This window comes from Salvelinus fontinalis, chromosome 33 (assembly GCF_029448725.1).
Source record: "Salvelinus fontinalis isolate EN_2023a chromosome 33, ASM2944872v1, whole genome shotgun sequence".
In the NCBI taxonomy this organism is placed as follows: Eukaryota; Metazoa; Chordata; class Actinopteri; order Salmoniformes; family Salmonidae; genus Salvelinus; species Salvelinus fontinalis.
In genome coordinates this window covers 22037520-22053167 of record NC_074697.1, presented here as the reverse complement: position 1 = coordinate 22053167, position 15648 = coordinate 22037520, and the positions used below count along the sequence as shown (strand labels likewise).

General features: G+C 43.4%; 1 protein-coding gene across 3 annotated transcripts; it reads left to right on the top strand.

The window, feature by feature from the left end:
• The first annotated feature begins 3995 nt into the window (after positions 1-3995).
• Positions 3996-11442, top strand: LOC129831814 (glia-derived nexin-like). Of its 3 annotated transcripts, none has more exons than XM_055895286.1 (9): positions 3996-4204; positions 5902-6204; positions 6526-6753; positions 6986-7183; positions 9435-9633; positions 9771-9868; positions 10236-10322; positions 10484-10567; positions 10828-11442. In XM_055895286.1, the coding sequence occupies exons 2-9, from the start codon at positions 5934-5936 to the stop codon at positions 10863-10865; spliced, it is 1203 nt and encodes a 400-aa protein (XP_055751261.1). In that variant the 5' UTR covers positions 3996-4204; positions 5902-5933; the 3' UTR covers positions 10866-11442. The 3 variants fall into 3 exon arrangements, with proteins under 3 accessions (XP_055751261.1, XP_055751260.1, XP_055751263.1); XM_055895285.1 differs by having other exon boundaries at positions 3996-4304; XM_055895288.1 differs by having other exon boundaries at positions 3996-4353.
• The last annotated feature ends 4206 nt before the right edge of the window (positions 11443-15648 follow it).

Below are 15648 nucleotides of genomic sequence, written 5' to 3'. Positions count from 1 at the left end.
TCTTATCCTTTCCCCTCCCTCTTATCCTTCCCTCTCCCTCTTATCCTCCCCCCTCTTATCCTTCCCTCTCCCTCTTATCCTTCCCTCTCCCTCTTATCCTTCCCTCTCCCTCTTATCCTTTCCCTCTCCCTCTTATCCTTCCCTCTCCCTCTTATCCTTTCCCCTCCCTCTTATCCTTCCCTCTTATCCTTTCCCGTCCCTCTTATCCTCCCCCTCCCTCTTATCCTTCTCCCTCCCTCTTATCCTTCCCTCTCCCTCTTATCCTTCCCTCTCCCTCTTATCCTTTCCCCTCCCTCTTATCCTTCCCTCTCCCTCTTATCCTTTCCTCTCCCTCTTATCCTTCCCTCTCCCTCTTATCCTTTCCCCTCCCTCTTATCCTTCCCTCTCCCTCTTATCCTTCCCTCTCCCTCTTATCCTTTCCCCTCCCTCTTATCCTTTCCCCTCCCTCTTATCCTTCCCCCCCCTCTTATCCTTCCCTCTCCCTCTTATCCTTCCCTCTCCCTCTTATCCTTCCCTCTCCCTCTTATCCTTCCCTCTCCCTCTTATCCTTTCCCCTCCCTCTTATCCTTCCCTCTCCCTCTTATCCTTTCCCCTCCCTCTTATCCTTCCCCCTCCCTCTTATCCTTCTCCCTCCCTCTTATCCTTCTCTCTCCCTCCTATCCTCCCCCCTCCCTCTTATTCTTCCCTCTCCCTCTTATCCTTCCCTCTCCCTCTTATCCTTCCCTCTCCCTCTTATCCTTCCCCCTCCCTCTTATCCTTCCCCCTCCCTCTTATCCTTCCCTCTCCCTCTTATCCTTTCCCCTCCCTCTTATCCTTCCCTCTCCCTCTTATCCTTTCCCCTCCCTCTTATCCTTCCCCCTCCCTCTTATCCTTCTCCCTCCCTCTTATCCTTCTCTCTCCCTCCTATCCTTCCCCCTCCCTCTTATTCTTCCATCTCCCTCTTATCCTTCCCTCTCCCTCTTATCCTTTCCCTCTCCCTCTTATCCTTCCATCTCCCTCTTATCCTTTCCCCCTCCCTCTTATCCTTCCCTCTCCCTCTTATCCTTCCATCTCCATCTTATCCTTTCCCCTCCCTCTTATCCTTCCATCTCCCTCCTAGCTCACCTCATGACTCTTATTTGCTTTCCCAGTTTTTTACATTCTTTTACACTTTCATTCCCATTTTACGACATGTTCTCATTCTCTTTATTTTACCTCTTTATTTTTCTTTCACTCTTATCTTTATCGCTGTTGTAGAATTTCTTGGTGTGTTTGTAGACATGGCAGTGAAAGGATTTTAATCAAATGTATGTGTGTGTGCTGTCCTTAGTCACATTGGTCTTTGGCTTAATGGGCAGTCTCTTATTACTGCATGTTCTCTATGTGCTTGTTCCTGGTTATCATAGTGACTGTATGGTTATTTTATATGGTGAACGGTGGGCTGAGACTGCTTTATTAGTCTGGTTACTGATGTCAGACTAACACACAGACCATGCATTTGTCTGGGCAGCACCCTGACCACACTGTACAAGCGCACCCACAGAAATATACACATGTAGGCCATGTCGCCGTCTGTCCAGTTTTCTAACCACCAGATACCTCTGAAAGACAGCGTCTGAGTCGCTCTTTCACGGGTCATCTCCAAAGTCAACATGTGACCTCTAAACTCGAGGCTGGTACCGGGCCTGTTGTGGGCGGTGACTCATGACAACACAAACAACAACAACCCTCTGACTTGAACAACAGTACCTCACACTAGGGCTTTTGGATGATGATAATTGGCCAGCCAAATGACCGTGGTCACCAAAATAGCTGTTAGAATAACTATATATATATGTGAGTTCGTGTGTGTGTGTGTGTGTGTGTGTGTATACAGTTTAAGTCGGGAGTTTACATACACCGTAGCCAAATACATTTAAACTCAGTTTTTCACAATTCCTGACATTTAATCCTAGTAAACAATTCCCTGTTTTAGGTCAGTTAGGTTCACCACTTTATTTTAAGAATGTGAAATGTCAGAATAATAGTAGAGAGAATGATTTATTTCAGCTTTTATTTTTTTCATCACATTCCCAGTGGGTCAGAAGTTTACATACACTCAATTAGTATTTGGTAGCATTACCTTTAAATTGTTTAACTTGGGTCAAACGTTTCAGGTAGCCTTCCACAAGCTTCCCACATTAAGTTGGGTGAATTTTGGCCCATTCCTCCTGACAGAGCTGGTGTAACTGAGTCAGCTTTGTAGGCCTCCTTGCTCGCGCACGCTTTTTCAGTTTTGCCCACAAATGTTCTATAGGATTGATGTCAGGGCTTTGTGATGGCCACTCCAATACCTTGACTTTGTTGTCCTTAAGCTATTTTGCCACAACTTTGGAAGTATGCTTGGGGTCATTGTCCATTTGGAAGACCCATTTGCGACCAAGCTTTAACTTCCTGACTGATGTCTTGAGATGTTACTTCAATATATCCACATAATTATCCTCCCTCATGATGCCATCTATTTTGTGAAGTACACCAGTCCCTCCTGCAGCAAAGCACCCCCACAACATGATGCTCCCCACCCCCGTGATTCACTTTGGGATGGTGTTCTTCAGCTTGCAAGCCTCCCCCTTTTTCCTCCAAACATAACGATAGTTTTTATGGCCAAACAGTTATATTTTTTACGACGTTCTACGACGGCTGCGTGGTCCCATGGTGTTTATACTTGTGTACTATTGTTTGTACAGATGAACGTGGTGTTTGAAAATTGCTCCGTAGGACTAACCAGATTTGTGGACGTCTCCAATTTTGTTTTCTGAGGTCTTGGCTGATTTCTTTTGATTTTCCCATGACGTCAAGCAAAGACGCAGTGAGTTTGAAGGTAGGCCTTGAAATACATCCACAGGTACACCTCCAATTGACTCCAATGATGTCAATTAGCCTATCAGAAGCTTCTAAAGCCATGACATAATTTTCGGGAATTTTCCAAGCTGTTTAAAGGCACAGTCAACTTAGTGTACGTAATCTTCTGACCCACTGGAATTGTGATACACTGAATTATAAGTGAAATAATCTGTCTGTAAACAATTATAGTAGATATACAGTACGGGTCTATTAAAGGGAAGGACAGAGAGGGCTCCAATATCTACTGTAGATATACAGTACGGGTCTATTAAAGGGAAGGACAGAGATGGCTCTAATAACGTCTGTAAATATACAGTACGGGTCTAGTAAAGGAAAGGACAGCGAGGGCTCCAATATCTCCTGCAGATATAACCTACAGTTGAGCATCTGTTATCAGCATACATGACTGTGCAGTCTGCAGGATCTGCTCTGCTTCTAGTTTCAGCAGCCTTTTGAGCAAGACATGATGCCTCCCTCACCTGCTTACATAACCTCATACCCCCCTCCCCTTATTGAGCACACTGCCTCTTGATTACATGTACCTTCACTCTTATTTAATCTCCTATAACTCAATTCTCCATACATTCACTAACACTTAAATAATCATGTATTTATATTATGGCGGAAGGGGTGTAACAGCCAGGGCAGGGCCCCTCCTGTATGTGTGTGTGTGCGTGTGTGTGTGTGTGTTTGGGCAGCACACAGGTGAACAAAGGCACCGGTGGATATTTTGTCCTGCCAACAGTTATCTGTGGGACCCATACTGGGGCCACAGGGGGCAATTGACTTACAATACAAGCTGTCTTCCAATGTCTCCATAGCGAGTGGGGGAGAGGTGAAGTTTGAGTTGGCTACTTGTAACTTTATGTTACAAACACTCTTCTTTGTCTGACATGTCATTGCTGGGTGAGAACACACCACTCCCTTGGGTGTGCATTAACAAAAATGAGTAAAAGCAATTTAGCACATTTTTTAAATAAGGCACCCACCACCTATCACATACACAAAGCTAAATGAAATACATGAACCATTTTAAATCACAAATGGTGGCTAACAGTTATAAGACAGTTATTTTTAACTGTTAAATAACAAGGGCTATTCAATGTTGCGCGACATGTTCTTTGTCACTTCCTGTTGACAGCAGCCTACTAATTTAATAGTAGTATTAAACACTTGCAAGTTGTCACTTTCTGCGTTGTTTTTTCCCGAATCGAGTTTCACTGTCGGGAGGGCGGAGTTCAACTCACCAAAACCCTCCATATTATAATCTAAGTGTCAGACAGAATCTATACCCTGGGGACAAACATCGAAGAGACCTTGTGCCTTGCTATTCACTCTTCTGGTAACTCGAGAGGCTGGTGTTGTATTTGTATTGAGTTACTAACCGGAACCGTTGTATGCTCAAATAACGTTTTTGGACCGTTTAAAACCAAACTATTCAAGTAAGGATCTACTATCTCCACATGGAGACGCGGTATACACTTTAAAAATGTATGTAGGATATGGCAATGTAACTATGTTTCAGGTTAGCCTACGTATTATGTTCTTTGTATAGTTAGAGAGAGATGAGTGATGTGAGGCTACATTGTTGCCAGCCAGGATGGACGAGTATTCAACTTCTAGTGCGACTCTTCAAAGTTGATGTATTCTAATTAGCTACTTTGTAAACAATGATCATTATTGGTCAACACTTGGGTCATATTATCATTCTCTCGACTTCACGGTTACTGTACTGTTAGCAAAGCCTACACCCATTTCCATAACTGAAATGCAGAATTATACTTCGTTTTTTTGTTTGTTTCAGTCATGGATAGTGTTTCTCAAAGTAAATGTCAAGGTGATTTAGTAGGCTGCTTGTCATCTAATTTCTTCAATCAAATTTCCAGACTGGCATCCTTCATTTTTGTAACCAATTGTTTTGAATAGCCTACAGTAGGGCAGGCTTTAGCCTACATTTTCCTAACCAACACACACCGAGCTCTGAAGGAGTTTACAGTCTGTACATGTCTGAACTGGAGTTAGTTTAATTAACTTGTGGAGGAGAGGCAGGGGTGTGTTGTCACCACCCTTAAATACCTCTGCTGCAGGAGGCTATGACTGAGTGTTGTTGATAGTTCCTGGTCAAGATTGGGCTTGGTTTTGGGTTATCTTGTTCTGTATCTCAGTCAATAGCCTACTTTTTCTTTTACTAACAGTTTCAGAATAAAGTAACTGTGAAGAGGATTAAAGATCCCAAGGAACATCAGAGAATTCCAATGATTAGCTTGGTAACTTAGTTGATATACTATAGGCCATTGTGCAGAGACAAACTCTTTACCATTTTTAAATTATTTTTATTTAACCTATATTTAATTAGGCAAGTCGGTTAAGAACAAATTCTTATTTACAATGACAGTATACCCCGGCAAGGTCCCTAACCCGGACGACGCTGGGCCAATTGTGCACCGCCCTATAGGATTTTCAATCATGGTCGGTTGTGATACAGCCGGGAATCAAACCAGGGTCTGTAGTGACGCCTCTAGCACTGAGATGTAGTGCCTTAGACCACTACGCCACTATTATTTACTATTTTTTATAATATAATTAACCCACCACATCTGTTTCTCAATCTGCACTGAGACAATGGCTGTCTGGGATTTATTGCAAGCTGTTGCATAATTGAATTCATAAAGCCAGTATTTTAAAATTTCCACAGGAAGGAGGCTAGAGCTGATGTTGTCTCCTAAAAATGTTATATGACTTTATATGAACTATAGAAAGACTGGCAATTAGGTGCAAATAACAGGATAAGTAGTGCACTACTAGGTCTTGGGGCCTGACAGTGTCTATTAGTCATGTTTAGACAGCATGACTAACACTTCACTTGACAATGGTGATACTGAAGCCAGTGCCATAGGGGCACAGGACCTTGTAGCTCCTGTCAAAACCATAAGGAAGAAGGACATGCTAGACTGCTCTCTGTTTGGATTGTGGTGAACTACAGTGAGTCATAATCCTACATGCAAATGACTTCCATTACTCTCTCTCCCTCTCTTCCAGGTGGGTCAGTCAATCAGTGAGTGAGACCTGAGATGGGCCTCCCCTCATTACTGTGCATGTGTGTGCTGGTGACCCTGGGTGGCCACCGGGAGGTGATCTCCCAGGCCCCCTCCACCCCATCCTATGGTGAACGGGGCTCCGACCTGGGTCTCCAGGTGTTCCAGCAGGTGGCCCGCTCCAGACCCCAGGAGAACGTGGTGCTCTCCCCCCACGGCGTGGCATCCATCCTGGGCATGCTGCTGCCAGGCGCCCACGGAGAGACCCGCAGGCAGCTCCTCACAGCACTCCGCTACAAGAAGAATGGTAAGACTCCCTTAATACTAGTCCTTTCATAGCCTCATCCAGTGTCTCTCATTAAAGGGATACTGTGAGATTCTGGCAATTAAGCCACTTTTCTACTTGCCCACAGTCCGATAAACTCATGGATACCATTTTTATGTCTCTGCGTGGTAGTTACGCGAGCCAATACTAACTAGTGTTAACGCAATGACTGGAAGTCTACAGGTACGCTAGCGTATACTACTGTACCTGTTTACTTCCAGTCATACTCCTACCCTGAGGAACGACACTGTTTTCAGAGAATCACAACATATCTCATTGAAATTCCCCAATTCTTCTTTCCAGGCCCTTATAAGATGTTGAGAAAGCTCCACAAGATGCTGACGGCCAAGTCCAACCAGGACATCGTGACTATCGCCAACGCTATGTTCTCCCAGCAGGGCTTCCCTATGGAGGAGGCTTTCATGTCCTCCAACAGGGCCAACTTCCAGTGTGAGAGCCGGACCTTGGACTTCACTGACACCCAGGCGGCTGCAGCCACCATCAATGACTGGGTCAACAACCAGACCAAAGGTGAGACTCCAACTAGATTCAAACTTACTGTTGGACAGTCAATTAAAACATGACCATAGATCTCTAATGGTATGTAATTAGGCTACATTCATATAGAACCAGATATTATTTCACTAGGTATTGTGATGATTTTACATTAAATAGAAGTCACTAACTTGAAGGTTTATTTTGGTCAGTGTGTCATTGGTGTTGGAATGATACATTTTTCTGACTGTTGTGTTCTCATTTACAGGCCACATCCCCACTCTGGTCAAGGCAGACATGTTGGATGGCGCTCTGACCCGCCTGGTGGCCGTCAACGCCATCTACTTTAAAGGCCTGTGGAAGTCCCGCTTCCAGACGGAAAACACCAAGATGAGAACCTTCAACGCGGGAGACGGCAATTCATACAAGATCCCCATGATGTCCCAGCTGTCGGTCTTCAAAATTGGTGAGTTCTGCTCTGAGACCTAAGACACCACTCTGAACCCTTCTGACCTGCTCACTGGGCTAATATTCTGACCTGCTCACTGGGCTAATATTCTGACCTGCTCACTGGGCTAATATTCTGACCTGCTCACTGGGCTAATATTCTGACCTGCTCACTGGGCTAATATTCTGACCTGCTCACTGGGCTAATATTCTGACCTGCTTACTGGGCTAATATTCTGACCTGCTCACTGGGCTAATATTCTGACCTGCTTACTGGGCTAATATATCATTGGGCTAATATTCTGACCTGCTTACTGGGCTAATATATCACTGGGCTAATATTCTGACCTGCTTACTGGGCTAATATATCACTGGGCTAATATTCTGACCTGCTCACTGGGCTAATATTCTGACTTGCTTACTGGGCTAATATATCACTGGGCTAATATTCTGACCTGCTCATTGGGCTAATATATCACTGGGCTAATATTCTGACCTGCTTACTGGGCTAATATATCACTGGGCTAATATATCACTGGGCTAATATATCACTGGGCTAATATATCACTGGGCTAATATTCTGACCTGCTCACCGGGCTAATATTCTGACCTGCTCACTGGGCTAATATTCTGACCTGCTCACTGGGCTAATATATCACTGGGCTAATATTCTGACCTGCTTACTGGGCTAATATATCACTGGGCTAATATTCTGACCTGCTTATTGGGCTAATATTCTGACCTGCTCACTGGGCTAATATATCACTGGGCTAATATTCAGACCTGCTTACTGGGCTAATATATCACTGGGCTAATATTCTGACCTGCTCACTGGTCTAATATTCTGACCTGCTTACTGGGCTAATATATCAATGGGCTAATATTCTGACCTGCTCACTGGGCTAATATTCTGACCTGCTCACTGGGCTAATATATCAATGGGCTAATATTCTGACCTGCTCACTGGGCTAATATTCGGACCTGCTTACTGGGCTAATATATCACTGGGCTAATATTCTGTCCTGCTCACTGGGCTAATATTCTGACCTGCTTACTGGGCTAATATTCTGACCTGCTTACTGGGCTAATATTCTGACCTGCTCACTGGGCTAATATTCTGACCTGCTTACTGGGCTAATATATCACTGGGCTAATATTCTGACCTGCTTACTGGGCTAATATATCACTGGGCTAATATTCTGACCTGCTCACTGGGCTAATATTCTGACCTGCTTACTGGGCTAATATTCTGACCTGCTCACTGGGCTAATATTCTGACCTGCTCACTGGGCTAATATTCTGACCTGCTCACTGGGCTAATATTCTGACCTGCTTACTGGGCTAATATTCTGACCTGCTCACTGGGCTAATATTCTGACCTGCTCACTGGGCTAATATTCTGACCTGCTCACTGGGCTAATATTCTGACCTGCTCACTGGGCTAATATTCTGACCTGCTCACTGGGCTAATATTCTGACCTGCTCACTGGGCTAATATTCTGACCTGTGTGTGAAATGATACTGTCTGCTGTAGACCACATAATTCCATCTTGACTGTAGTTTAGCCATTTAAGTGACGTGAGTTTGTCATGTCGGCCTAAGAGTAGTCGAGTTGGGTATTTATCAATGCCTTACAGTTTTAGCACAGAATAGCTACTCTCTGGACGGTCTGGGATTATTTCCCTGACATGCCTAGTTAATTTCTGAGAATAAATTGGGAAAACCTCTTGAATAAAATTACTGCAGTAAAACATTGCTCTTGGGAATAATTTTCATCCTCTATTTACAAAGAAAATGTTACAGAACAACACATTAGGCAAGCATACTTCTCAGACATAAATGACAGATGAAATCACTTTTGATATTTGTGTATAATGGGAAACATTTTTGCTTTATGACATGTGGAGTTCAGCTTTGATGACTTGTTTTATGGCTGTTTCACAGTATGACTGTATATAGTCCTGTCTATGAATGCTTGTGTTGTTGGATCGGTATCACTGTGGTTTTGGTGTCTTTGTCTTGCCACATCCCACCACAGATTGTTCTGGGAACCAACAAACGGCATCCTTCTCACTATGCAACTAAAGCCAAACTAGACTAGAAAACAAACATATTAATGTCACTATAGATGAGAGATATAGTATTTATTCACAAGATGACTATCCTCAAAGGTGTTGAATAATGTCAGAATTTCAGGTGGACCATGAATACAGTAACACTTCTTAGCCTACGGTATGGATACCCCTCACCACTGACCCCTCATCTCCTAGGTCTGGCCAGCACACCCCAAGGGCTGAATTATAAGGTCATCGAACTACCGTATCACGGCAACAGCATAAGCATGCTGATCGCCCTGCCATCGGAGGAGGACACGCCCCTAGGTGATGTCATCCCTCACATCAGCACAGTCACTGTACAGAGCTGGACCAAGCTGTTGCACCATAGAAAGGTTCGCCTGCTGCTGCCCAAGTAAGACCCAAATGTCACACTTAAATGACTAACTCCTAGGTACAACATTGTGCAATCTTTCTATTTGTTATGTGTATGAAAAGTCTTCACTAATTGTTGAAGGAAAGGCTCATTACGTCGTGTATGTGTGCGTGTAGGTTTACTGCTGAGGCCGAAGTGGACCTGCAAGCCTCCCTCTCAGCCCTGGGGATAACGAACATATTTGATGAGGGGAAAGCTGACTTCAGACACCTCAGTGAGTGGCACTGGGATCATAAATCAAACATCACACAGAACTGTAATGTCTTCTTTCTGACAGTGTATCAATCATTGGTCTGTCTGACTTGACACAACAATGACTGGAGCTAATATATGAAAGCATTGTTGACTGTTTACTGCAGTGAGATCTCCAAATAGCCATGATTCATAACTGTCCGGTGTGAAGTGGCGATAAAGCATAAGATGTTCTTTTCTACTAACATCTTCTGCAGGCTTCCTTAAATTATGGATCAGAATTAGTGTGCATACTAATTGGATTGTCCTTTAGCGCCACCCAGTGGGACATTGTTTTTATCATTGGAACTTTACAGCACTAATATTTTGTCATCCAACTTTTCCCTCAGGTACAGAGCCTGTGTATATATCTAAAGCTCTACAGAAGGCCAAGATCGAGATCAATGAGGATGGAACCAAAGCAGCAGCTGTTACAAGTGAGTGGTTGTTCGTTTAGTCATTTTGTTTCTGTTTGTGTTTAGTTTAGTGTGTGTGAATTGAATTTCGCATCTGTGTGGATATTCTCTCTGAATATTAGAGGAGATCAGGCAGGTTGAAGACTTAAGTGTTTTCATTTGTATTTCTAATTTTTCTCCAGCTGCCATCTTAATGGCCAGGTCTTCTCCACCTTGGCTCATCATAGACCGACCCTTCCTCTTCCTCATTCGGCACAACCCAACAGGTACAGCATGCTGTCTCTCTGTCAATCTCTCATTTTTCTATTACCTTTAGAATGTACTCTAATGGCTTCAAAAGACTGGCATCCTCTTTGGCAAAGATCACTAGTTGTTGTGTAATTGACATGACATGCATCGGGACGCAGGTCAGGTCAAATTCTGATCTCCGGTCATATTCTGTCTTTGTTTTTCTTTCTTATTGACATGTTGACTATGTTCATTTCCTTGTATTTTCTGTAGAATGACTTGTTTCCTTGGTCCTCAGGTACAATCCTCTTTATCGGCCAGGTCAATCAACCTTGAACCTTTCCTGCCTGCAGATATCCCTTTCACTGGAATGTGCCTTCCGAGCTTCAAAATAATACATTTTTAATATACACAGCACACACTTCCTTGCTCACATGCAAACACACCTATACAACACTTGCACACAAACAAGATCCACACTATCGTACTCAAAGACTTGTATTTGTGTACAATGTGGACATATTATGATGCTATTTCTTTTAAATGTTTGCATTTGATATTACTTTTATTATGGTCCATAATATAGTGTTCTGCCAATTTCCATTGTGTTTAATTATCCTTTGTATACTTTCTAGAGTATTTGCACCTTTTTTAAATGACCCTGAATGTCAAACGTGTATATTATATGGAGTACATTTCAGTTTGAATTCATGTTATTGGGGATTTTACATGTTCAATTTAAGATTGGAAAGTTACACTCCAAGTCACTGACTTAATTTAGCCACTCAAACCCATGTTTTGATAGGCATTAAACTCTGAGTACTCCTATACTTTTTATTTTTTAAATAAACATCCTTTCTGTTGTATCAATCAAATTTACAAAACTTTCTATAAAGTAAATTCATTATGTAAAGGGTACCTTCTATTATTGAAAAGTACCTTTGATGTGCATTTGACTGGGGGAGATTCTCATCTGCGAAAAAGACAGTATTCTCCTTGACTCCTTCATCCCCTCTCCTTCGTGACCTGGAAACCACTCAAGTGATCTAGTGGTCGAGGAGAGTGTCAATTAATTAGTAGGCGAATGGCGGAGTGTCCTCGCCTCCTTCTGCCAACGCAGCACAAGAGTCATGTGAACTAAAGTTTTGTGAGCATGGAGAGGCTAGAGATAGGCAGACTAGTAAATTGGGCTAAGGTGGGCATTGAAGAAAGGCCATCTTTGTGTGTTTTCTGAAAGCAGTACAGCGAATGAAGGCACGGCATGAGCATGGTGAACAGATAGACGTGATTATGGACAGCGAGGAAGAAGGAGAAGATGTTGAAGTACAAAATGTATCCTTCTGTCTCTGATGGCTCAGAAATTGAACCTGACCGAGTGAGAATTAATTACCTGTGATGGCAGGTGTGGTGAAGACCTCCGAGTCCGAGCCTTACCGAGGTGGCGTTGAGGTGGATAAATTGAAGGAAAAAAATCCCTGTGTCTGTGACGCCCACCGTTTGGTGTGACGCAGACCGGGTGTTGAAACTGAGAAGACATTGTCTGTCCTTTTGAGATTTGAAGCAGCTTTTACCTGATAAAGTCATGTTAGGATATGTCAGTTATCCCGTGAGAGCTTTTGTGCCGAACCCACTAAGGTGTTTCAGATGCCAAGCTTATGGTCATGTTGCAACAGTGTGTAGGAGGGAGATTCCAAGATGTGATAAGTGTGTATGAGGGCATGGGACAAAGGAATGTGCAGTATCTGTGGAAAAAACAGTCAATTGTGGGGGTGCCCATGTTGCTGGGGATCAGAAGTGCCCGGTGCGAGAGATAGATTGAGTTTGCCAGGGTCAGAGTAGAACAGAAGGTGTTGTATGCTGAGGCAGTGAAGAGAGAAGAGGATGATGAGTCAAGGGTGAGCAGTAGGCCGAGGCTGATACATAGTGATACAAATTTGTGCTTCAGTAAGGTTGGCTCCTGAGCATCCATTACCATGGTTATCAACTGTACCGTAGAAATGGAACTTAAAATCATAGAAAATATATGTTGTGGTGGTAGTTGCAGAGAAGTACTTGGGTGTACAAGGTTTTACTGCAGAAGAGTTACAAGGTGTGTTGAACAAAAGAGTCCCATCCTTTCAAGCCATTGGCCTGGTGTAGGATCAGTTAGGGTCAAAGTAGTGGAATGGGGTGGTGATTTTTATTTGATTAAATAGTGGTCTACAGGTGGAGGGTTAGTTGGTGGTGTTTAATAGTGGTATAGAGGTGGAGGGTTAGTTGGTGGTGTTTAATAGGGGTATAGAGGTGGAGGGTTAGTTGGTGGTGTTTAATAGGGGTATAGAGGTGGAGGGTTAGTTGGTGGTGTTTAATAGGGGTATAGAGGTGGAGGGTTAGTTGGTGATGTTTCATAGAGGTGGAGGGTTAGTTGGTATGTAATAGCGGTATAGAGGTGGAGTGTTAGTTGGTGGTGTTTAATAGGGGTATAGAGGTGGAGGGTTAGTTGGTGGTGTTTAATAGGGGTATAGAGGTGGAGGGTTAGTTGGTGGTATGTAATAGCGGTATAGAGGTGGAGTGTTAGTTGGTGGTGTTTCATAGCGGTATAGAGGTGGAGGGTTAGTTGGTGGTGTTTAATAGCGGTATAGAGGTGGAGGGTTAGTTGGTGGTGTTTAATAGGGGTATAGAGGTGGAGGGTTAGTTGGTGGTGTTTAATAGGGGTATAGAGGTGGAGGGTTAGTTGGTGGTGTTTAATAGGGGTATAGAGGTGGAGGGTTAGTTGGTGGTGTTTAATAGGGGTATAGAGGTGGAGTGTTAGTTGGTGGTGTTTAATAGAGGTAGAGAGGTGGAGGGTTAGTTGGTGGTGTTTTTAACAGGGGTATAGAGGTGGAGGGTTAGTTGGTGGTGTTTAATAGCGGTATAGAGGTGGAGGGTTAGTTGGTGGTGTTTAATAGAGGTATAGAAGTGGAGGGTTAGTTGGTGGTGTTTAATAGAGGTATAGAAGTGGAGGGTTAGTTGGTGGTATGTAATAGCGGTATAGAGGTGGAGGGTTAGTTGGTGGTGTTTAATAGCAGTATAGAGGTGGAGTGTTAGTTGGTGGTGTTTAATAGGGGTATAGAGGTGGAGGGTTAGTTGGTGGTGTTTAATAGGGGTATAGAGGTGGAGGGTTAGTTTGTGGTGTTTAATAGGGGTATAGAGGTGGAGGGTTAGTTGGTGGTGTTTAATAGGGGTATAGGGGTAGAGGGTTAGTTGGTGGTGTTTAATAGGGGTATAGAGGTGGAGGGTTAGTTGGTATGTAATAGCGGTATAGAGGTGGAGGGTTAGTTGGTGGTGTTTAATAGGGGTATAGAGGTGGAGGGTTAGTTGGTGGTGTTTAATAGGGGTATAGAAGTGGAGGGTTAGTTGGTGGTATGTAATAGCGGTATAGAGGTGGAGGGTTAGTTGGTGGTATGTAATAGCGGTATAGAGGTGGAGGGTTAGTTGGTGGTGTTTAATAGGGGTATAGAGGTGGAGGGTTAGTTGGTGGTGTTTAATAGGGGTATAGAGGTGGAGGGTTAGTTGGTGGTGTTTAATAGGGGTATAGAGGTGGTGTGTTAGTTGGTGGTGTTTAATAGGGGTATAGAGGTGGAGTGTTAGTTGGTGGTGTTTAATAGCGGTATAGAAGTGGAGGGTTAGTTGTTGGTGTTTAATAGGGGTATAGAGGTGGTGTGTTAGTTGGTGGTGTTTAATAGGGGTATAGAGGTGGAGTGTTAGTTGGTGGTGTTTAATAGGGGTATAGAGGTGGAGGGTTAGTTGTTGGTGTTTAATAGGGGTATATTGGTGGACGGTTCATTGGTGGTGCAATTGTTATCCTTTCCCCCCTTGTTTTTGTATCACAAAATGTAACATGATCGACCACACACTACCGCACAGTAGGTGGCGGTATGCACAAACAATGTACAAACGCCATAATACCAAAGAAGAAGAAGAAGCTCAAGAGTATCCTGCCTGAGTCCTATGCAGAAGATTTTTGAGACCTGCCACACCCCCTTCGAATCAGCCATTGTTTACTCGGAGATGAAAAACATGCACATATTTAGTAACGATATGCTACTTTTAATATTATCTATAAAATGTCTAGCACAACTAGGCAAATGTCTTTTTACTTCGTTACAGATTTAATTTGGGATTCCACCCTTGTAAACACAATTTGCGTGATGGGAGTGAAGTGAAGAAAGAGAGTAATTTCATACAAGCTTATTTGTTTCCACATTTCCTGTCCTCCGTTACCTTTGACCCTTTTCTAAAGGAGTCGAGGAGAGGACGGATGAGTTGAGCAAACCAGTTGAGAATCTCCCTAAGTGTGACCACAGAACAGTGACAGCAGCAAAGAGTTGTACACCCTAGTAGACAAGGCATTGGCTTTGGATGGACAGTTGAAAAACATATATTTCCATTTCTAAAAACCTGTTTTTGCTTTGTCATTATTGGGTATTGTGTGTAGATTGATGATTGAAAAATATTTAATACATTTTAGAATAAGGCTGCTATGTAACAACATGTGGAAAAAGTCAAGGGGTCTTAATACTTTCTGAATGCACTGTAAAATGGATATTCGTGCTCCACTGGGTAGAAGTTAGGCCAAATGTAAGATTAAAGCCATTAGATGGGACAGAGCCCTCCAAAGAAAGGTTGGTGGAACAAGATTCAATGGTCAAGTTCGGAAGGAAGAGGTGGTGTTTGCGTTGTTGCGTGTAGGACATTGTACATTGAACTGGTCATTGAATAGACAAGCATGCGAATGGTTTCTGTCTGATTGATGAAACAGTGAAGAAATAATTTGTTGATGCATTGTTGTAAGTACCGGTAGTGGGCTCACGAGTAGCGCAGCGGTCTAAGGCACTGCGTCTCAGTGCAAGATGCGTCACTATAGACCCTGGTTTGATTCCAGGCTGTATCACAACCGGCCGTGATGGGGAGTCCCATAGGGTGGTGCACAATTGACCTAGCGTCATCCGGGTTAGCGTTTGGCCGGGGTAGGCTGTCATTGTAAATAATAATTTGTTCTTAACTGACTTGCCTAGTTAAATAAAAGGTACAATAAGAAAGATGTGGAAGAGAGTGAAGATTGATGTGTTGGGTTATTGAGGTTGGACAGGGATGGTGA

Bases quoted from the DNA above. Each gene is read 5' to 3' on its own strand.
- LOC129831814 (XM_055895286.1), top strand. From the start codon at position 5,934: ATGGGCCTCCCCTCATTACTGTGCATGTGTGTGCTGGTGACCCTGGGT. The intron at 9,634-9,770 runs GTAAGACCCAAA...GTGTGCGTGTAG, and splicing joins GTTCGCCTGCTGCTGCCCAA to GTTTACTGCTGAGGCCGAAG. The intron at 10,323-10,483 runs GTGAGTGGTTGT...ATTTTTCTCCAG, and splicing joins CAAAGCAGCAGCTGTTACAA to CTGCCATCTTAATGGCCAGG.